The sequence below is a fragment of the Aquarana catesbeiana genome, linkage group LG06 (genome assembly GCF_042186555.1).
Source record: "Aquarana catesbeiana isolate 2022-GZ linkage group LG06, ASM4218655v1, whole genome shotgun sequence".
Classification (NCBI taxonomy): Eukaryota; Metazoa; Chordata; class Amphibia; order Anura; family Ranidae; genus Aquarana; species Aquarana catesbeiana.
Window position 1 is genome coordinate 312,703,410 of NC_133329.1, and position 24,477 is coordinate 312,727,886.

The following is a 24,477-nucleotide window of genomic DNA, read 5'->3' on the forward strand; positions in this document are numbered from 1 at the left end:
GTGTTCCAAATCTGAGGGGAGTCCTTTTTTTCCATACATCCAACTGGAGCAGTGATCCCTCCCCCCTTATATACAATGTGTGTATATATATTTCAGACATATTGGTGTTTTTTTTCAGTGACTTGTTTTGAGATTCCTTGTGAGACAAAAGATGGGGCGAATGTGCACCCATATCAGAAATATCCATTTTGGATAAAATTGGTCTGTAATTTACATTCAATTCCAGTCAAAGTATGGTACGATTTGCGTGTATAGTTGTGAATGATTTCAGTTCTGTTTTACATGGACTATTATACTACAAATTTACTGATCCCAAAGACAACCTTGAAAACTATTTCCATTACTATTGACAGACAGTAGAATTCTACATAAATTTCAAGGCCAGTTGGGTTAAAAAAAGTCAGACAAACATGTAACTTTTGAATCATCTGATTCTGAGAATCCTCAGGACTGAAGGCCACAAATAGGTTAGCTTAATAATTTACCCCTAATGACCCCAGGCAGTGAATGAACATATATGTGCTCTGTATAGTACAACGGCCCCACTCGGTCTCCTGTTAGGGTGAAGATGATCCAGTTTGGCATTCTCCTTGGGATTTTTCCCTTCTGTTTAGGTAAAGTATCAAGGTAACATTTTTTTTACAATATAAGATTTGATGCAGTTTCCACAGCAGCTGATGTTTTTAGGAGTTGTGTATACATGTGTGGTCTTATGTTACTCCAAGTAAATTACGGCACGCATGCAGAAAAACTGACTTCCTCTTTCTCTAGAAGAGATTTACATGAGAGGATGCATTTTAACTTGTTGTGTAGGGCACCTATGGCAAATAGATGGACTACTTGCACCTTCTTGAAGCCAATAGGCTTCATCATAAAGGTTCAAATGCCAGATGTTTATGCTAATCTGAGGGCAAATCCACATCTTAACCAATCCTGAGGTAATTGGCGGAATCAAGCAGCAATAATTGAATATCTATACATTGTTTAACAATCGTCATCTACCACTTACTTAGCTTCCTGTGGGCAGGGCTCTCTATCAGGTGTCATTGCTTTGCTGGTATGATCCCCCTGTGGTCAACCATACCCTCTCTACTCCCCACAATATAGCACAAAGGTAAAACCCATGCTGCAAGTGTGCCTCTGATATCCCCTAGGTTCTTCCCAGACATGTTTGATGAATACATAGCTCATTTTTACTCAAGTATTACTAGGATGAAAAATAAGACTCCTAGAAAGATAAGCTCAGTTCTCTTCATACTTAATCTGTGTGGTATATGCCTTTAACCCAGTACAGAGAGACAACAGTTGGTTGATTAAACTGAACCTGTCAGTAAACTTAAAAGTCTACAAAAACGAATTACTGACATGTCACAGTATACAGCAAGAGTCTGTTCACTTTTTTTGTTACTAAAGAAATCCTTAAGCTCCAGGCAGGTAACTGCCTTAGCTGTGCAATCCATTGCAGGCAGGAGGAAGTACTCCAATAATCCCAGAGACTGCAGCCATGTGAAAAATCTAACATTAAGCCAGCCCTGACTTAGAGATGAGCCTTCACTGTGTGCAGTAATAAAGTGCAGAGTTGAAAAGCGGCTTGTCCCATGTCACAACACACTGTAACTTATTTGTTTGTATTAGTAGGGACGTGCTGAACTCCCAGTAACAGAATGGGGTCCCACCAAGCAAATAGCACAGACCTCATGCATGCTCTCACTTAACTCCTTCACTTTCCGTACCTCATGACCAGGCCATAGATCTCCTTAACACAGGTTTGGATCCGGTTGCTATTGGATACTGACTGCTAGGGAAGAAGCCAGACAACGACCCCCTCACTACCAGAGCATATGTCACCACCAGTTACCACATCTTTTTTACTCTTAGCAAATACATTCCTCTTTCTTGTCTTGCAGAGTTAAACCTTTGTAGTGATTTTACTTCATATCCTATTGTGCTTTACAGACCCAAGTTTTTTTGCTATGCCAAAACCAACATTCACTCCTTTAAATAACTTCAGACCAGGCTCAGAAAGGTTAATGTAACTTTACTGAAGAAATTCAGCATAACAATTCAGTATGAACAACGTCCTTCCCCTAATCCTAACTAGAATAGTATAGTAGCCCAGACATACCTCCATGAGATGAGAGTCCATTATGGCATTTTCTATGGCTTGGACGACTTCTGAAAACTCCAGTTCCTTGAGCAGCACCAACAATTGTGCTCCCAGGTAATGCTGGAACTCACTGGAGCCACCGGAGCCTGCAACTCGTGGACCTCAGCCATCCCCCTTTTTTAGTATAGGTTGGCTGACTAGGACTAAAAGCCCAGGAACTGAGCTAGAATTATTTAACCCCTTCCCCAGCCTGGGCCAGCTGCTGGCTCACCAGACTATACAAGTTTCAACCTGCCTACAAGCAATTTTCTGTGTCAGACATTTTAACCCGCAGGCAAGGCAATTACTTTAGATGGACTAGAGTTTACATTTTTGTGATATCTCTCAGACAGCATCACAATCCAGAAATTTGATGCTGACTACTAGGAATGAGTGAATCTGCCTGGGTTTGATTCGCAGCCAGTTTCGTAAAACATCCTCAAAATTTGAAAAGTCTGAAATTTCCACCAAACCCCATTGAAGTCTTTGGGAAAGGAAGGTGGAGGGGCTTGATAATCAATTTGTCCTTTTATGGGGCTAATAAACAAACTATTGTCAAAAAGAGGCATAGGGAGTCAGACACTGTCATGGGGGACATGTAAAAGAACAAGGAAAAAAATGAATGTACAGCAAGGAGAGGGCCTTTTAATGAAGCTTCGATGAACCACATTAAAAACACATAAATCCTTTAAATTACAGGAGGATGTGTTAAAGCTGTATGTGATGTAACAGAATAGTATGATGTTCGCATATTTTTTCAGCAAATCAACTATATGCTGGGTGTGCTGTGACTCTATTGGTTGGTCATCTTGAGAAAAAGGATATGTGTGCCCTATCTTCAGGACCTGCATGCCCCCCAATACTGCCATGCACAGCACCTCTGTTTCTCATTTTCAACCTGCCCCTAAAACTATGGTAATAGGGGGGTGAATGTATGGTGCTTTTGATGCACATTAGTTACAGCACAGTAATATGGCCCTGCACATAGGGGTTTCTTTTCGCATTCATGCATTCATCAATGCCTGGGACAAAGTGGGATTGTGTTTATGTGAAAGTCAACATTAAGGTAAAACCCTGGCTTAGAGATGGGCCATACACTTTGTGCAGCTGCCTAGCTGCAAACAGATCCCTTCTGTGTACACTTGTCCCATTATGCTGCACATTTTGACTTCCAGAATGTAGCATTTACAGGGGGGACACCCTGAGCCTGTGCTCTGCTCCACCAATCCATCTCTTCTCTGTCACCTCACTCCCAGTGACAGAATGGGGTCTTGCTGTGCACTAAGCCTGGACCTCATATGTGCACTTAATTAACTCTTTGAGCTCTCCCGTACCATGCAGCTAGGTACTTGGGGTCTCTGTATTGTGGGTTTGGTCCCGGTTGCTTTTGGGGAACCAATCACTATGGAGGGAGCCAGAGCATCAACTCCCTCACTACCGGAGAAACAGTCGCCCATGCCTGGTACCACTCTTCGCTATCTGGCTGCTATTACATTCCCACCTGTTCATGGTTACCCATAGCAACTGCACTATTGCCGCCAACTCCTTGGCTGGGTTAACCTTTGTGGTGGCCTTCCATTTCTTCCTTTTCAACCCTGTGTGTGCTTTACTGGCCCTGTTCTTCTAGATACGCCATGTACCATCATGCACCCCTTTATAAATAACTTCAGACCAGGCTTTTGATCGTTTAAGAGCTTTATTTATCATGCTGCAATAATACTCTTCAAAGTGCACACAGTTCTCCTCTAACTAACTTACCCTGGGCTGCCCAGGCATACCTTTCCAGGTAGTACTCCATTAATGGTAGTGTCCTTGTGAGTTAGATTCCCGTGCAGGGAGCTAGAGGGTGGCTGATAGTTACATCTTTATAGGAGGATTTCTTGCTTCTTTCCTATGCAGTCCCCAACTTCCTCTCTTCATCCCTTCTTCTCTTGAGCCCAGCCTTCCTCTTATTTATATACAGCACAGGGAGTAGGGCAGAACCCATAAAAGCTGGGAAAAATGCAGAACGCACAATAACCCTTCCCCAGCCAGGGCAGCCCAGCACTATAGTTGCAACCTGCCTATATACAGTGGGGACGGAAAGTATTCAGACCCCCTTAAATTTTTCACTCTTTGTTATATTGCAGCCATTTGCTAAAATCATTTAAGTTCATTTTTTTTCCTCATTAATGTACACACAGCACCCCATATTGACAGAAAAACACAGAATTGTTGACATTTTTGCAGAATTATTAAAAAAAAAAAAAAAAAAAAAAAACCTGAAATATCACATGGTCCTAAGTATTCAGACCCTTTGCTCAGTATTTAGTAGAAGCACCCTTTTGATTTAATACAGCCATGAGTCTTTTTGGGAAAGATGCAACAAGTTTTTCACACCTGGATTTGGGGATCCTCTGCCATTCCTCCTTACAGATCCTCTCCAGTTCTGTCAGGTTGGATGGTAAACGTTGGTAGACAGCCATTTTTAGGTCTCTCCAGAGATGCTCAATTGGGTTTAAGTCAGGGCTCTGGCTGGGCCATTCAAGAACAGTCACAGAGTTGTTGTGAAGTCACTCCTTTATTATTTTAGCTGTGTGCTTAGGGTCATTGTCTTGTTGGAAGGTAAACCTTCGACCCAGTCTGAGATCCTGAGCACTCTGGAGAAGGTTTTCGTCCAGGATATCCCTGTACTTGGCCGCATTCATCTTTCCCTCGATTGCAACCAGTTGTCCTATCCCTGCAGCTGAAAAATTCCCCCACAGCATGATGCTGCCACCACCATGCTTCACTGTTGGGACTGTATTGGACAGGTGATGAGCAGTGCCTGGTTTTCTCCACATATACCGCTTAGAATTAAGGCCAAAAAGTTCTATCTTGGTCTTATCAGACCAGAGAATCTTATTTCTCACCATCTTGGAGCCCTTCAGGTGTTTTTTAGCAAACTCCATGCGGGCTTTCATGTGTCTTGCACTGAGGAGAGGCTTCTGTCGGGCCACTCTGCCATAAAGCTCCGACTGGTGGAGGGCTGCAGTGATGGTTGACTTTCTACAACTTTCTCCCATCTCCCGACTGCATCTCTGGAGCTCAGCCACAGTGATCTTTGGGTTCTTCTTTACCTCTCTCACCAAGGCTCTTCTCCCCTAATAGCTCAGTTTGGCCGGACGGACAGCTCTAGGAAGGGTTCTGGTCGTCCCAAACGTTTTTCATTTAAGGATTATGGAGGTCACTGTGCTCTTAGGAACCTTAAGTGCAGCAGAAATTTTTTTGTACCCTCGGCCAGATCTGTGCCTTGCCACAATTCTGTCTCTGAGCTCTTAAGGCAGTTCCTTTGACCTCATGATTCTCATTTGCTCTGGCATGCACTGTGAGCTGTAAGGTCTTATATAGACAGGTGTGTGTGTGGCTTTCCTAATCAAGTCCAATCAATATAATCAAACACAGCTGGACTCAAATAAAGGTGTAGAACCATCTCAAGGATGATCAGAAGAAATGGACAGCACCTGAGTTAAATATATGAGTGTCACAGCAAAGGGTCTGAATACTTAGGACCATGTGATATTTCAGTTTTTCTTTTTTAATAAATCTGCAAAAATGTCAACAATTCTGTGTTTTTCTGTCAATATGGGGTGCTGTGTGTACATTAATGAGGAAAAAAATGGACTTAAATGATTTTAGCAAATGACTGCAATATAACAAAAAGTGAAAAATTTAAGGGGGTCTGAATACTTTCCGTCCCCACTGTATATAGCTATAGTATAGTTAGGTTTAAGGAGCTATAAACACAGGCGAGTACACAAGGGTATGTAGCTTAACACACTGCAATCCGCAATAAAGCACTGTATATCATAGTATTTCACTGTGTAGCACTGTATCTCTCTCTATCCAAGTTTGTCAGATTTTCCTAACCAGCTCCAACACATTGACAATATGGCTGCTGGGGGCCCTACCTTTTATAGTGAGGGGACTGACTTAGAATGACGCAGGCAGGCAAAAGGGCGTACCCATACGTCCCTTTGAATTTGCTGCCAAGCGGGCGTGCGCCGCGGGAGCGTGCCCGAGGGTCCCGCAAACTCGATGTTCGCTGGTGGCCCACAACTGCCTAGCAACATAACAGGGATCTACTGCTCCCTGTCATCGGAAGCAGTCATCTCTGTCATGTTGTAGTGAGCCCATCCCCCCTACAGCTAGAACACATCCAGGGAAGACACTTAACCCCTTGATCGCCCCCCTAGTGTTTAACCCCTTCCCTGCCAATGTCAGTAATCAGTGGCCTTTTGTAGCTCTGATCACTGTATAAATGTCAATGGTCCCAAAATAGTGTCAAAAGTGTCCGATCTGTCCGCCATAATGTAGCAGTCCCAATAAAAATCGCAGATCGCCACCATTACTAGTAAAAAAAAAAAAGAATAATAAAAATGCCAGAAATCTATCCCCTATTTTGTAGAAGCTATAACTTTTGCGCAAACCAATCAATATACAATTATTGCGATTTTCTTTACCAAAAATATGTAGAAGAATACATATCGGCCTAAACTGTGGAAGAAATTTGTTTTTTATATATTATTTGGGGATATTTATTATAGCAAAAAGTCAAAAATATTGTTTTTTTTTTTTCAAAATTATTGGTCTTTTTTTTTTTTATAGCGCAAAAAATAAAAAAACGCAGAGGTGATCAAATACCACCAAAAGAAAGCTCTATTTGTGGAAAAAAAGGACGTCCATTTTGTTTGGGTACAACGTCGCAGGACTGCTCAATTGTCAGCTAAAGCGACGTAGTGCCGAATCGCAAAAAATGCTCTGGTCAGGAAGGGGGTAAATTCTTCTGGGGCTGAAGTGGTTAAAGGATGAGTTCCTTTTTATTCACTACATTTTATGTATTAACCTCAGGATTTCCAACACCTAATGCCAGACAAGAAGTACTTAGCAGAGCACTAGATGCATCTCTTAATCAGCTGAATAGTCAATCCTGGGGGAGGAACCTATTGAAATTGTCACATACTGGAGTGACAAGGATAAAGCCCTTACTACAGGTGAGTTGAACACAAGTTTCCTTAAGTACACTGACTGCATCCTCAGCTCTAATGCTTTAATAAAAATCCTGTCTCAAGTCTACAAATTTCCGCTGAACCCTGAACGTCTTTTGATTGCAGATGAAATATCAAAGAGGTGATGAAGAAGTGTTTGAAGTCAATTTAAAATTTAGTGTGAGAGAAACCAACTGTGATAAGGATACAACCATTGACCCCACAAAGTGTGAATTCAGTGCTGGACCATATATGGTGAGTACGGCATGAACCCTATCTGCCACACAATACAAAGGGATCTGTAGTCTGTTCTGCTTTTACACGCATTAATATTAGTCTAAATTTATTAGACAGAGAAGTTTTATATAAATTTTAAAATTATATAGACCATCACTCCAGCATTTACATGTTTACGCTAAATGTGTATGTTCTTGTGAAATATACAGTTTCCCATCAGTTCTATAATTGCAAAGAAACCTAATGCATGGCCTTCCATATTTTCCAGTACCAATTTTCTGATGTTAAAACTCGGTTACAAGCTAAAGGACTTTTCATCACATCAGGAGTACATACACCTTAGTTTTTTTAGTGGTCCCCAACTTTTTTGGCATCGGGGACCAGTTTTGTGAAAGAAAATTTTGCCAAGGATCGGCTGCAGGGGGGGCGGGAGTTCTCCGCGGCTGATTTGCCGGGGCAATGGCTGGTGTTAGCTCTTTAATCATCATGGCACCATGATTGATATGGTGTCAGGATGATTGAAGCACATTATATTTCTATTATTACATTGTAATATAAAATTAAATAGTTCAACTCACCATAATGCAGAATCAAAATCAGTGGGAGCGCTGATTGTGTCACTTGCCATCGTCGCCTGTGCTCAGATGCAGCTTGTCACTTGCCACTGTTGCCTGTCACAAGATGCAGCTCGTCACTTGCCATGTCGCCTGCCATCAGATGCAGCTTGTCATTTGCCACATCACCTGCCATCAGATGCAGTTTGTCACTTGCCATGTCGCCTGCTACCAGATGTAGCTTGTCACTTGCCATGTCACCTGCCACCAGATGCAGCTTGTCACTTGCCACGTCACCTGCCACAAAATGCAGCTTGTCATATGCCATGTCACCTGCCACTAGATGCAGCTTGTCACCCACCACCAAATTCAACTTGTCACTTTCCACATCACCTGCCGCCAGATGCAGCTTGTCACTTGCCACGTTGCCTGCCACCAGATGCAGCTTATCACTTGCCTGAAAGACTCACAACTCTTCTCTCTGCCTCATCTCAGCGCTATGGCACCCAAGTATGTAAACCGTCACATGTGCAGTTGCTGAGTCCTATCCCAGAGTGAGGGCAGAACAGCTGCAATGTGGGGATGGGTGGGGAGAGATGATGTAATCTCTCTGCTTACTCGCCGCACCTCTGATGGAGTAGCCTTCGTGGCCCAGCTGTGAGGGGGGATCAGCGTTGATGCAGGGTGGTCAGTGAGAGATGATGTCATCTCTCTGCTCACCCGCCGCACCTTTTACAGTGCAGCCTTTGTGGCCCAGCTGCAAAGAGGCCACGGACCGGCACCGGTCCATGGCCCGGGGGTTGGAGACCCCCGTTTTATATAATATTTATTTTAAAAAGCTGCAGGAAATGTACTGTCATAAACATCTGTGGCTAAATGAGAAGTTAAATAATAGTGTACTGCTTCTACTGCATTGAGGCCAATATAATAAACTGTGGCGTGCTCCCTAAAGCTGGAATCTCCTTGTTTCAGGACCCCCAGAAAGTGCTGCTATGAATTATATTTCACTTAGACAGAAATAACAGTGCTGCATACCTCCCAATATTTTGAGATGGGAATGAGGGACACCTACGTATGTAGGCATAGGACACGCCCCCCCTGGCACACCCCCTTAACGCTTCAATACCGGGCCTATTCTGGCACTTCTCTCCTACATGTAAAAATCATCATTTTTTTGCTAGAAAATTACTCAGAACCCCCAAACATTATATATGGTTTTTTAGCAGACACCCTAGGGAATAAAATAGTGGTCATTGCAACTTTTTATCTCACACGGTATTTGCGCAATAATTTTTCAAACGCCTTTTTCAAACGCCTTATGGATTAAAAAATAACAAAACAGTAAAGTTAGCCCAATTTTTTTGTATAATGTGAAAGATGATGTTACGCCGAGTAAATAGATACCTAACATGTCACGCTTTAAAATTGCGCACAATCATGGAATGGCGCCAAACTTCATTACTTAAAAATCTCCATAGGCGATGCTTTAAAATTTTTTACAGGTTACCAGTTTAGAGTTACAGAGGAGGTCTAGTGCTAGAATTGTTGCACACGCCCTAACGCACGCGACAATACCTCACATGTGTGGTTTGAGCAGCGTTTACATATGTGGGCGGGACTTATATGTGCGTTCGCTTCTGAGCGCGAGCTACCGGGGACAGGGGCGTTTTAAATTTTTTTTATTATTATTTTTTTTTTTTTTTTACTTAATTTTTTTTATTTTTACACTTTTTTTAACATTTTTTTTTTTTGATTACTTTTATTCTTATTTCAAGGAATGTAAACATCCCTTGTAATAGGAATCTATGTGACAGGTCCTCTTTATGGAGAGATGTGGGGTCAATAAGACCCCACATCTCTCCTCTAGGCTGGAAAGCATGAGATCGGAAAAAAAATTCATTTCATGCTGACAGCCGCGATCGCAGCTTCGTTTATTTCCGGGATCCCGACATAACATCGCGCCCGGGCCTCCGACTGTCACAGAGATGACTGGTGACCATCTGGTCACCAGTCATCTCTATCGTCAACATCCGGCGCCGGCCGATTCATTCTCTGGGCTCCCGATGGCACGGGAGAGCCCGGAGAAGCACCGGATGGTGGCGGGGGGGGCGTCCCCTCCCGTCGCCTATAAGAACGATCAAGCGATGCAACTGCCGCTATGATCATTCTTATCGTACACAGAATCGCCGGCTGAAAAGAATGATATCTGAATGATGAATTTAGCTGCAGGCATCATTCAGATATCCCCCCTAAAATTAGAGGACGTCATTTTACTATAGGCGGGTATTGAAGTGGTTTAAAGGAGAATTAACAAAATAAAGGTTATTTAAATCCATAAGGACTTTTTTTTCAACTACTATTCCTTTATATTGGCTTTTAACATTGACAAATGCAGCAATTTAGAATTTGGATGAAAGATGTAGCACTGGGAAACACTTTTTGAAAGATAAAAAGTGCATTTTATATACAACTATATAGATCAGACCAAAATAAGGGACAAATGAGGAGGAAAGAGGGACAGAGGGGGACATTGCTCCAAATCAGGGACAGACCCTCGAAATCAGGGACAGTTGGGAGCTATGGTGCTGTTAAATAGGCAGCTACTACCAATCATTGACAAGGTGCCGGTGCCTACTGACTTTTCCCTTTTCTTATCCTTAGTTCTGTGTTGATTTTATAGGAAACACCGTGTGAAAGTCAAGTAATGGTATCTCGTAAAAAAGCTTTAGTTGTAAAAGCCCGTTGCAACCTCTACACCACCTCCTCATCTGAATCTCACAGCAGCGAGGAGGTAAGTATTAAAAAAAGTTTGGATATCATATTGTTTATGTTTTAATTTGGATCTTTAACGTGACACCAAACAATATATTTATTTTTCAAAAATAATCCATATACATTTTCTACTTAAAAAATATGTTATCCTGTTGTACCATGTACTTCTAATTACAAGTATCCTGTTCTCTTTGAATTCCTTCCCTTGTGTGAAATACCTGGGGATCCTGCCTGTCCCCCTGGTTTCCTATTTCAAACTGACTACATTATGCATGAGAGCACATCCTTCCCAGCATGATCAGTTTTCTGGTTGTGCTGGGTGAACAGACTGCCTGTCCTCCAATGATCAGGTTTGCGCTGACACTCTACCCCCCTCCTCCACAGTTATTCACTGGGAAGATTAGTGTACTGCTGTTTCTCCAGTCCTAGCTCTCTGATCTCCTTATGCAGATATGAACAGAGATTGTGTGATCATTTATTGAAAAAAATGTATTTATATATTTTTTAAATGGATTCACAAATGTTTTGCACTTCATTACTATTTTAAACTGAATGAGGTGTTTCACAAGATAAGAGTGCACATATACTTTAATGGCCCTGTAATCTAGTTTTTATTAAATTGTTTCTTACTATATTTTCTGCCTCCTTGTAGCATCCCCTGTGAGCTCCTAAACTTCTCCCTGTTCCCCTCACATGTGTTTGTTTAAAAAGAACAGTGCATGTTCGTTGTGGTTTTGTGCACTGCTCTATGCACACTACACGTCCTATAGTCTCTGGTCCCTGGTTCCTAGTCCATCTCAGGAATAAAAAATAGAGGGTGGCTACACTGGTGGGATCATGGACCAAGAATGAACATAGTCACCCCCTAACAGGAAGTTTGATTATAGCAGCCAAAAAAAAGTAATTTGGAGATCTGGAGGAGAATGAGAGTAATAGAAAGTACTTTTTTAAGTTAAAAAGACATACTTGAATAGAATATATATTTTTTTAAATCAGAGTTTAGTGTCACTTAAAGGAGGTATGGGACATCACTTGTCACTTTTATGAGTTGATTTAGATTTTTAAAAAAAGTTTGTGAAGAAAGTGAGGAAATTGCCAACTGGACGACATTATCCATTGTGGAGTGATAAATACATTCTGGCTGCTTTTAACTGATCATGATAAACAATCATTATTTTCTCATATGAGCATCATGTTTCATAAATAAATATGAATATATTTATTTGGTGCAGCAAGTTGGGGATCGGTGTAGAGAAACTGTACATCCAGACTTTTGCAGACTTTGAAAAGGGTGGTTGCATATAAGCCCCAATTTTTTAAATTATTTTTGAATACAGTAGTAAAAAGATATTATTGCTGTCCGTGTTCCCTGCTGGAGAGATCCACCTTCAATATTTGTCATGGAGGTAATTGTGTCCAGTACAGAAAGTGAAAGAAGATTCAAAGTTTTAGAGTTGTCACCAGAATAGGATGTAGAGGGATATTTTCCAAAGAGAACAACTGTTCTGGTAAGTGATGGAGGAAATTTCCACTAGTTTTGCTCTTATTTCCTGTTACATTTCCTGCTGAGACAAAACAAAAACCTGACTGGAGTTTTAGGCATTCCATTCTGTATCTATTGGTGACCTTTAAATAAAATTAGTCTTTCATATTTAATCTGTTTGCAGGCCTGAATTTTACATGGCCCAAATAGACGGTATATAAATAAATTGCCCTATATAGGATTGAATAAAAAAGCCTCTTATAAGCATTTTTCTTAAGCCTGCAACATTTGTAAACTACATCATTTAGTATAATTTATTGTTCTTTTTCTTTCATGACACAAGACATTCTTGACAATTCCCAGTTCACTTCATGGAAGGATAAGGGGTTATCCAGGTGAGTAATTATTAGTGATTTACCCCCCATTGATTACCCCCAGGCCCTGCTAGATATCATCAGTCACACTACCAACTGCCAACCCATCTGTCCTTTTACCTAAAGCACATCTGAGTCCTACAGAGCAAACCACATAGCATTTTCTGATTTTCTTCCTAACCCTTTGGTCACTGTGGAACCATCTCTTTGTTTAAGTGTAGCCCTTTGAGATTATTTTATGACTAATCTTCTAACAATCATACACCCATAGCACTCAATAGAGATTTTTTTCAGTCACTTAAAGTAAAAATTGCCCATGTAGTTCCTTTTTTCAGAAGTTCGGCAGCATTTTCCATTTCAGATCCTAAAAAAGGACATCAGTTCCTGTTTCTAAATTTCCAGAATACATGGATGGAGAAATAATTGGTCATATGATGTCATAGACAGATACAACTATCGGGACCAACTTACAACATGAGTTCTATGCTAATTTTTCAACAGCCTCTGGTCAATGAAAAGTTTTATTAACACTAACTTTGCAAGGAGCAAACTAATTCATGCTTGGAAATGTAGCCATTAGCAATTACAGTGGGGAAGGAAAGTATTCAGACCCCCTTAAATTTTTCACTCTTTGTTATATTGCAGCCATTTGCTAAAATCATTTAAGTTCATTTTTTTCCTCATTAATGTACACACAGCACCCCATATTGACAGAAAAACACAGAATTGTTGACATTTTTGCAGATTTATTAAAAAAGAAAAACTAAAATATCACATGGTCCTAAGTATTTAGACCCTTTTCTGTGACACTCATATATTTAACTCAGGTGCTGTCCATTTCTTCTGATCATTCTTGAGATGGTTCTACACCTTCATTTGAGTCCAGCTGTGTTTGATTATACTGACTGGACTTGATTAGGAAAGCCACACACCTGTCTATATAAGACCTTACAGCTCACAGTGCATGTCAGAGCAAATGAGAATCATGAGGTCAAAGGAACTTCTGCTGCACTTAAGGTTCCTAAGAGCACAGTGGCCTCAATAATCCTTAAATGGAAGACGTTTGGGACGACCAGAACCCTTCCTAGGGCTGGCCGTCCGGCAAACTGAGCTATCGGGGGAGAAGAGCCTTGGTGAGAGAGGTAAAGAAGAACCCAAAGATTACTGTGGCTGAGCTCCAGAGATGTAGTCGGGAGATGGGAGAAAGTTGTAGAAAGTCAACCATCACTGCAGCCCTCCACCAGTCGGGGCTTTATGGCAGAGTGGCCCGACGGAAGCCTCTACTCAGTGCAAGACACATAAAAGCACACATGAAGTTTGCTAAAAAACACCTGAAGGACTCCAAGATGGTGAGAAATAAGATCCTTTGGTCTGATGAGACCAAGATAGAACTTTTTGGCCTTAATTCTAAGAGGTATGTGTGGAGAAAACCAGGCACTTCTCATCACCTGTCCAATACAGTCCCAACAGTGAAGCATGGTGGTGGCAGCATCATGCTGTGGGGGTGTTTTTCAGCTGCAGGGACAGGACGACTGGTTGTAATTGAGGGAAAGATGAATGTGGCCAAGTACAGGGATATCCTGGACGAAAACCTTCTCCGGAGTGCTCAGGACCTCAGACTGGGCTGAAGGTTTACCTTCCAACAAGACAATGACCCTAGGAACACAGCTAAAATAACAAAGGGGTGGCTTCACAACAACTCTGTGACTGTTCTTGAATGGCCCAGCCAGAGACCTGACTTAAACCCAATTGAGCATCTCTGGAGAGACCTAAAAATGGCTGTCCACCAACGTTTACCATCCAACCTGACAGAACTGGAGAGGATCTGCAAGGAGGAATGGCAGAGGATCCCCAAATCCAGGTGTGAAAAACTTGTTGCATCTGTCCCAAAAAGACTCATGGCTGTATTAGATCAAAAGGGTGCTTCTACTAAATACTGAGCAAAGGGTCTGAATACTTAGGACCATATGATATTTCATTTTTTCATTTTTAAGAAAATCTGCAAAAATGTCAACAATTCTGTGTTTTTCTGTCAATATGGGGTGCTGTGTGTACATTAATGAGGAAAAAAAATGAACTTAAATGATTTTAGCAAATGGCTGCAATATAACAAAGAGTGAAAAGTTTAAGGGGGTCTGAATACTTTCTGTCCCCACTGTATATGTGGGAAACCTAGTAGGCCAGCAATGGGCGGCTGTTAGCTCCTGCAGCTAATCCTGGCCATTTGCATGTAATCACTCATGAAGCGATTAACCTGCAATGATAGGCCCTGGATGCAGTTTGCAAAAAAGTCTTCTTTTCAGTGATTAAAAAAACAAAAACAAAGGGTTTTATTTGACCAGAGCTGCTTACACATTAGTATATGACTGAACACAAAGACCAGCTCTTTTATATGTTACTAAACTTTCTGAAGGTTGATTAAATACTTTTTCTATGGTACCTAAGCATATAGTATCAATATTCATAGGCTGCTCTACTGTGATATTTTTAATAAAGTGGCACCCCTGGTTTTGTTTCCTTCTAATTTGTCAGGGACAGGCTTTTGAGCAGAGGAATTTTCTCTGGTCTAGTGTGACCCTGCATTCTCTTTCAATTGACACTTCCTCGCTAAATTGAGAATAATCACACATACAGTGGGTATAGAAAAGAATCACCCCCCCTTTAAAGTGGTAGTAAACTCTGTTCTACCACCTGTACCTACAGGTAAGCCTATAATAAGACTTACCTGTAGGTACTGTAAATATCTCCTAAACTTGCACTGTTTAGGAGATATTCAGAGTGCATCCAGCCGGTGACGTCACCGTCACTCTGAAGGTTCGGCATACAGTGCCAGACCTTCAGAGCCCGTGCCGTAAACAGTGGCTCCCGCACGCATGCCTGGGAGTGAAGTCATTGCACCCCCAGCCACTCATGTAGCCTGAGGCCACGTACCTGCAAGGAAGACCCGGGGAGGATGGAAGCCCTCTCAGTGGTGACAGCGCAGCGCTGGAGGACTTCGTTTTGAGGCAAGTTTATCATAATGTGCAAGTATGCAATGTATACTAACACATTATAACATTGCCTTGCAGGCAATTTTTTGGATTTTTTCTCAACTGTTAACTTTACTACCACTTTACCCACTTAAGGACTGGAAGGATTTACCCCCTTAATGACCAGGCCATTTTTTTTTTGATACGGCACTGTGTCGCTTTAAAATGACAAGTGTGACGTTATACCCAAAAACAAAATATATGTCCTTTTTTTCCCACAAATAGAGCTTTTATTTAGTGGTATTCGATCACCTCTGCAGTTTTTATTTTTTGCGCTATAAACAAAAAAATAGCATCAATTTTGAAAAAAAAAACATTTTTTACTTTTTGCTTTAATAAATATCCCCCAAAAGAATATATAAAAAATATATTCTTCCTCAGTTTAGGGCGATTTATATTCTTCCACATATTTTTGGTTAACAAAATCACAATCAGCGCATATTGATTTGTTTGCGCAAAAGTTATAGCGTCTACAAAATAGAGAATAGATTTATGGCATTTTTATTATTATTATTTTTTTTTTTTTACTAGTAATGGTGGTGATCAGCGATTTTTAGCAGGACTGCGACATTGCGGTGGACAGATCGGACACCTAACTGACATTTTTGACACTTTTTTGGGAACCAGTGACAATATAACAGTAATCAGTGCTAAAAATATGCACTGTTATTGTACTAATGACACTGGCAGGGAAGGGGTTAACATCAGGGGCGATCAAGGGGTTAAATGTGTTCCCTGCAGGGGTTTTCTAACTGTATGGGGGATGGGCTGCCTGGGCAAACACACAGATCCATCTTCCTGCATAGCAGAAAGACAGGATCTGTATGATCTCCCCTGTCAGAACAGAGATCTGCTTTGTTTACACAGGCAAATCCTGTGGGGAACGATCGCAGGTGGCATCTAGTCCACCCCACCGCTGATTGGCTCCACCGCTGGCCAGTGGACATGCACGTGTCCACAGAATAGAAGTTTCCGAGCCGACCTAGATAGGTTTAATTCATTTCTAACTTTGTTTCAAGTTAAAGTAGTTGTGTATGAAAAAAAAAAATTAAAAAATGTGCCCATAGCTCTTAAAAGGACATATGTTTTATTTTTCAAATGACATTTAATTTATTTTATTTGTTATTGCATTTTAGTGTAAATATGAGATCTGAGGTCTTTTTGACCCCAGATCTCCTGTTTAAGAGGTTCTGTCATTATTTTTTTCTATTACAAGGGATGTTTACATTCCTTGTTATAGGAATACAAGTGACACCATTTTTTTTAAAGAACAGTGTAAAAATAAAAAAATAAAAAAGGTAAAATAAATAAGAATTTTTTTTTTTAAACACGCCCATCCCGCCAAGCTCGCATGCAGAAGAGAACGCATACGTGAGTAGCGCCCGCATATGAAAATGGTGTTCAAACCACACGTGTGTTATGGTCAGATGAGACTAAAATTAAATTATTTGGCCTCAACACCAAACGATATGTCTGGTAGAAATCCAATACGCCTCACCATCCCAATAACACCATTCCTACAGTAAAGCATGGAGGTGGTAATATCCTGTTATGGGGGTGTTTCCCAGCAGCAGAGACTGGAGCACTTGTAAGGATAGAAGGAAAAATTGATTGGGGCAAAATACCATCAAATTTTTGAGGAAAATTTGCTGTCCTCTGCCAGAAAGTTGTCAATGGGAAGAAGATTTACGTTCCAACATGACAATGACCCAAGGCACACCACTAAAATGACCACACAATGGTCTAACCACTTAAGGACTGAGCTTCTTTCTGAGATTTGGTTTTTACAAGTTAAAAACTTTTTTTTTGCAGAAAATTACTTAGAAAAAAAATTATATATTTTTTTTCTAACACCCTAGAAAATAAAATGACGGATCGGTAGAGCGAGAGCAATAATTCTAGCCCTAGACCTCCTCTGTAATTCAAAACATGCAACCTGTAGAATTTTTTAAACGTTGCCTATGGAGATTTTTAAGGGTAAAAATTTGTCGCCATTCCACGAGCGGGTGCAATTTTGGAGCGTGAGATGTTGGGTATCAATTTACTTGGCGTAACATTATCTTTCACAATATAAAAAAAAAAATGGGCTAACTTTACTGTTGTCTTATTTTTTTAATTTAAAAAGTGTATTTTTTCCAAAAAAAGAGCGCTTGTAAGATCGCTGTGCAAATACGGTATGACAGAAAGTATTGCAATAACCGTCATATTATTCTCTAGGGTAGGGATATGCAATTAGCGGACCTCCAGCCATTGCAAAACTACAAGTCCCATCATTCCTCTGCCTCTGGCTGTCAGAATCTTGCTATGCCTAATGGGATTTGTAGTTCTGCAACAGCTGGAGGTCCACCAATTGCATATCCCTGCTCTAGGGTGTTAGAAAAAATAATAATGTTTGGGGGTTCTAAGTAATTTTCTAGCAAAAAAAAGTTATTAACTTAACTTAAAACGAAATCTCAGAAAGAGGCTCAGTCCTTAAGTGGTTAGACCAGTGTTTCTCAACTCCAGTCCTCAAGACACCCCAACAGGTCACGTTTTCAGGATTTCCCTCAGATGAAACAGCTGTGGTAATTACTAAGGCAGTGAAACTGGTCAAATCAAATGTGCAAAATAATTGAAATCCTGAAAACATGATCTGTTGGCGTGCCTTGAGGACTGGAGTTGAGAAACTCTGGGTTAGACCACTGTGTGGTCATTTTAGTGGTGTGCTTTGGGTCATTGTCATGTTGGAAGGTAAATCTTCTTCCCATTGACAACTTTCTGGTAGAGAACAGCAAATTTTCCTCAAAAATTTGATGGTATTTTGCCCCAATCAATTTTTCCTTCTATCCTTACAAGTGCTCCAATCTCTGCTGCTGGGAAACACCCCCATAACAGGATATTACCACCTCCATGCTTTACTGTAGGAATGGTGTTATTTGGATGGTGAGGTGTATTGGATTTCTACCAGACATATAGTTTGGTGTTGAGGCCAAATACAGTCAGGCCCATAAATATTGGGACATCAACACAATTCTAATCTTTTTGGCTCTATACACCACCACAATGGATTTGAAATGAAACAAATAAGATGTGCTTTAACTGCAGACTTTCAGCTATAATTTGAGGGTATTTACATCCAAATCAGGTGAACGGTGCAGGAATTACAACAGTTTGTATATGTGCCTCCCACTTTTTAAGGGACCAAAAGTAATGGGACAGATTAACAACCAGCCATCAAACTTTCACTTTTTAATACTTGGTTGCAAATCCTTTGCAGTCAATTACAGCCTGAAGTCTGGAATGCATAGACATCGCCAGATGCTGGGTTTCATCCCTGGTGATGCTCTGCCAGGCCTCTACTGCAACTGTCTTGTCCTTGGGGCATTTTCCCTTCAGTTTTGTCTTCAGCAAGTGAAATGCATGCTCAGTCAGATTCAGGTCAGGTGATTGACTTGGCCATTGCATAACATTCCACTTCTTTCTCTTAAAAAACTCTTTGGTTGCTTTCGCAGTATGCTTCGGGTCATTGTCCATCTGCACTGTGAAACGCTGTCCAATGAGTTCTGAAGCATTTTGCTGAATATGAGCAGATAATATTGCCCGAAACACTTCAGAATTCATCCTGCTGCTTTTGTCAGCAGTCACATCATCAATAAATACAAGAGAACCAGTTCCATTGGCAGCCATACATGCCCACGTCATTACACTACCACCACCATGCTTCACTGATGAGATGGTATGCTTTGGATCATGAGCAGTTCCTTTCCTTCTCCATACTCTTCTCTTCACATCACTCTGGTACAAGTTGATCTTGGTCTCATCTGCCCATAGGATGTTGTTCCAGAACTGTGAAGGCTTTTTTAGATGTTGTTTAACAAACTCTAATATGGCCTTCCTGTTTTTGAGGCTCACCAATGGTTTACATCTTGTGGTGAACCCTCTGTATTGACTCTGGTGAAGTCTTCTCTTGATTGATGACTTTGACAAACATACACCTACCTCCTGGAGAGTGTTCTTGATCTGGCCAACTGTTTTGAAGGATATTTTCTTCACCAGGGAAAGAATTCTTTGGTCATCCACCACAGTTGTTTTCCGTGGTCTTCCGGGTCTTTTGGTGTTGCTGAGCTCACCAGTGCGTTCTTTCTTTTTAAGGATGTTCCAAACAGTTGATTTGGCCACACCTAATGTTTTTGCTATCTCTCTGATGGGTTTGTTTTGTTTTTTCAGCCTAATGATGGCTTGCTTCACTGATAGTGACAGCTCTTTGGATCTCATATTGAGAGTTGACAGCAACAGATTACAAATTCAAATAGCACACTTGAAATGAACTCTGGAACTTTTATCTGCTCCTTGTAAATGGGATAATGAGGGAATAACACACACCTGGCCATGGAACAGCTGAGCAGCCAATTGTCCCATTACTTTTGGTCCCTTAAAAAGTGGGAGGCACATATACAAACTGTTGTAATTCCTACACCGTTCACCTGATTTGGATGTAAATACCCTCAAATTAAAGCCAAAAGTCTGCAGTTAAAGCACATCTTGTTTGTTTCATTTCAAATCCATTGAGGTGGTGTATAGAGCCAAAAAGATTAGAATTGTGGCAATGTCCCAATATTTATGGACCTGACTGTAATTTAATTTTAGTCTCATCTGACCATAACACCTTTTTCCATGTGGCCTCAGAATCTTCAAGGTGCGTTTTGGCAAAGCTCAGTCGTGACTGCATGTGGCCTTTCTTGAGGAGTGGCTTTTTTCTTGCAACCCTCCCATACAAGCCACATTTGTGGAGAATTTGTAATGTTGTTGTCACATGCACACAATGACCACTCTTTGTCAAAAATTCCTGCAACTGCTTTAGAGTTGCTGTTGGCCTCTTGGTAGCCTCTCTGACCAGTTTCTTCCTGGCTCTTTCATCCAGTTTGGAGCGACGTCCTGATCCAGGGAGGGTCCGTGTTGTACCAAATACCTTGCACTTTTTAAAGGTTCACGTTTTTTCACCTTATGCTTCCTATAAAAAAACATCCGACATTGCCGCCCCCCCCAGCCGCCCCGTTTTACTTACCTGACCCCTGGAAAGTCCCACGCTCACTCCCGACATCCTCTTCGCCGCTCAGCCTGGCCATTGATTGGCTAGAGTGGATGGATTGAAAGCCATTGGCTAGAGCTGCTGTCAATCACATCCAATGATGCGGTGCGCCGGGGGGCGGGGCCAAGTGATACAGTCGGCGGCTATAGCCCGCAAGAACTAAACACCATGCGAGAGAGCTCGCCTGAAGGTGTTTAGTTCTTGCGTGGAGGATCTGAGACAGCCGCCGAGGGACCCCAGAAGACCAGGTTCGGGGCCACTCTGTGCAAAACGAGCTGCACAGTGGAAGTAAGTATAACATGTTTGTTATTTAGAAAAAAAAGAATACCTTTACAACCCATTTAATAATAGACTTCACTGTGCTTCAAGGCATTAAAAAAGCCTTTAAAAATTGTTTGTATCATCTCCTGACTTGTGCCTGTCCACTACTTTATCCCGGAGTTCTTTTGACAGTGTCTTGCCACCTATAGTTGATTGTTTGCACTACTAGGGACTGAAATGCTCCAGGAAAGGTCTTTTCATGTTAAGCTAATCAAAATGACCACAGCTGATCACAGCTGAAAGTCAAATGGCTTTGTGTGCCATTAAGAAGGTGATTTTTTTTGTTTTTGATTTTTTTTTCTGACATGGTGTTGCATCTTTCACTTGGTAAATACAGCTGGATAAAACAAAAATGGTGTCTGTCTTAGTTTCAGGCTACAAAGCAACAAAATGTGATTATTTTAAATTTGTACATGACTAATTTGGAAACATTTCTGCACTAACCAAGTGATTCAAGGAAAAAGGTGCCGCTGCTTGTTTTTAGCCTAAATACAAAAAAGCTCAAAAACATATAATACAAAAGAAACAAGCGTGCATCCACTAATAAGTAAATATCAAACAGTGAAATAGAACGTGAATAAACATAACCATGAATAAAAATTCAAAAAGTGCATGTGTCACAATATATAACTGTGTAAAAACAATGATTCATATAAAGGTATTCTGAAGTGAACAAATATCAACTGTGCTATATAAAAACAAAAAAGTCCATGTGAATAATAATCACACTGTGAAACCTCTAAGGAACTTATATCCACTGTGCTGTATACAAACAAGGTCCATATATATGATGATAATAATGTGAAACGTCTAGAGAACTTCCAACATTCGGAAACTTTGATGCTTCTGCAGCCAAAATATGTAACAATAATGCTGCTTACCGGATCAGTTGGACCTCAGATTATAGAGATCATAAGAGCCTGATGCATCAGTCTGCCAGCAATGATTCACTCCACCTGTTCCTCAATCCAGGGAGAAAGCTCTCATCCAGTCGCAGCAAACTAAGGTAAGGGTCTTCCAACTGGATTCTCCTCTGCTGCCTCTTCCAGCAATGTCTCCTCTCAGCTTCCTCTCAGAAGAACCTCTTCCAGCAATGTCTCCTCTCAGCTTCCTCTCAGAGGAACCTTTTCCAGCAATGTCTCCTGTCAGCTTCCTCTCAGAGGAACCTCTTCCAGCAATGTCTCCTCTCAGCTTCCTCTCAGAGAGGAGACATTGAGAGGAGACATTGAGAGGAGACATTGCTGAAAGAGGCAGCAGAGGAGAATCCGGCTGGAAGACCCTTACCTTGGTTCGCTGCGACTGGATGAGGTCTTTCTCCCTGGATTGAGGAACAGGTGGAGTGTATCGTTGCCACCACAGCACAGTGGATATAAGTTCCTTAGAGGTTTCACGGTGTGATTATTATTCACATGGACTTTTTTGTTTTTATATAGCACAGTTGATATTTGTTCACTTCAGAATACCTTTATATGAATCATTGTTTTTACACAGTTATATATTGTGACACATGCACTTTTTGAATTTTTATTCATGGTTATGTTTATTCAGGTTTTATTTCACTGTTTGATATTTACTTATTAGTGGATGCGCGCTTGTTTCTTTTTTAAAATCTGTACATGAGGCTATTGTTATGACAATACTTTTTTACAACTATTGATCAATTTTCATTACATTGGCAAAAATGTTAAAGGGACCAACCATCCTGCTTCCTGCTTGCTAATGTAAGGTTCAGTAAGGTTTCTAAACACACCACAGTATGTTATCTGCTCTATTGAAATGTGACTAAAGTTCCATGATATTCATCTTAATTTGATGATTTCCATATAGCGTACTAAAATATGCTCTGTCAGCTGTATCTTCTGGAGACAAAGCATGTTGTTTTTTGCTTTTTAATTTCTCTTTGTAAGTTTTGTATACTATTTTTGTTTTTGGTACAAAGGCCACTGTTTGTACGGCTGCTGTACTTTTTATGTACAGTATGTTATAACGAAAAAAAAAAAACCTGTTAAAAAAAAAAAAAAAAGCTCATACGTGGAGCTCATAGCAGTCTACTAACACCAAGAGACAGACCAGCCCATCCATCTAGCATATATACAGTTTCCAGATTGCCAGTCTAGGCCAGAATATTATCAAATGGTCATTACCAATCAAATTCTTTTCCAACAAAAGATATGATGGAGGGAAGTTTTTTTTTTTTTTCCTGACAGTTAAGCAATTAACTTTTTAACTTTTGATTAGGTCTAAACCAGCCTGTTCTGTGACAATCAGCTTATATGTAGATGTCTTGAGGCAAATGCCTTTGAGGATTAAGGGATACAATAAAAAATGCATTACAAATGCTGAAGAATGCTGGGAGATTCCACAAGGGTTGGGTTAGACAGAATGTATGGACTTTAACTCGTGAGTGAGTTTGTGTCCTTATAGTGCTGTATTTATCTTCTGTCGCTATGATAGTAGTCTGTAATGTTTATGTTCATATAATAATACATTATTTTCTTCTAACTTGTTCATTAGAGAGGTTTCCAGCCCAATGGGATTCATTTGGAAAGAGGAATCAGATGATAAACCCACACTGGGAGGAGGAAGATAGGACTTCAGACCATTTTCTCTTCAAATAGATATATGTTGTGTACTTTACATATGTTATATAATATTAAAAGATTCTACTGATACTCAATGAGGCGAGAGTTCCTTAATGCATGATAAATTATTCACTCGTTCTACACTTTGAGTGCTTTTGACTTCTTTGCCTCAACCACAATCATATTGTAGAGGGATGGGAGGAGGAAAGATGGAGAGTAGCTACTCTACTCTGCCACTGGCCACATCTTATGCAGAAACAATAGCCAGCAGCCAAAAAAATCAAGCCCCATCCTACTTGATTAGCTGTGGGTTGTCTGCTGCTACTTTGATATACAATAACAGTGATTGCAGATATAGATAGAACTGATGACTGGATGAGTGACCATATTTTCGCACCTCTGAAAACCTAAAGGCAATATCATAAACCTACAATAAACTAACCAGTACAGTTCCTTGGCCAGCAACTTTTTATAAAATTTTTCAAGTTGAGGATGTTGCTTTTATATCTGAAATAGTTTTATAAAAATGACAGTAAAGGCAGATATGTGTCATTAAAAAAAATACACACTATACATATATTTTTCTTTTTTTTTGTGCAAACAGTTTAACAACCTGCATTTTTTATGAAATGTCCTGTACGGCAGTAATATGGGAGGGTGAGGACAAGCATTTGAGGCCAAGTAGAATCTAGTACATTAACATTAAAGTGGATGTAAAACCGATTCATGAAATTTAAGCTGGGCACATATATCTGCAGTGTTTTGTTATCTTTTTTCAAAGCACCATATCCCATAGCTGTCTCCTGCTCCATTCTTCTGTTATCAGTCTGATAACTACTGATTTAGATTAGCAGAGCCCTCAACGATTCAAGGGACAGAGCTGAAAGTCTCTACCTATGAGGAGA

At 40.6% G+C, this 24,477-nt stretch overlaps 1 protein-coding gene across 1 annotated transcript; it reads left to right on the forward strand.

Annotated features, from left to right (window-relative positions):
• Nucleotides 1-489: 489 nt before the first annotated feature.
• SPP2 (secreted phosphoprotein 2) lies at nt 490-23,608 on the forward strand. Its single transcript, XM_073634953.1, has 6 exons — nt 490-614; nt 7,016-7,158; nt 7,279-7,407; nt 10,624-10,734; nt 12,542-12,593; nt 23,505-23,608. Exons 1-6 carry the CDS (start codon nt 569-571, stop codon nt 23,606-23,608), a joined length of 585 nt encoding a protein of 194 aa, XP_073491054.1. The 5' UTR covers nt 490-568.
• Nucleotides 23,609-24,477: the final 869 nt, after the last annotated feature.

Coding starts and splice junctions, on each gene's coding strand:
- SPP2 (XM_073634953.1), top strand. CDS start 569: ATGATCCAGTTTGGCATTCTCCTTGGGATTTTTCCCTTCTGTTTAG. Junction 7,408..10,623: donor TCAGTGCTGGACCATATATG/GTGAGTACGGCA, acceptor TTGATTTTATAG/GAAACACCGTGTGAAAGTCA. Junction 10,735..12,541: donor AATCTCACAGCAGCGAGGAG/GTAAGTATTAAA, acceptor TCATGACACAAG/ACATTCTTGACAATTCCCAG.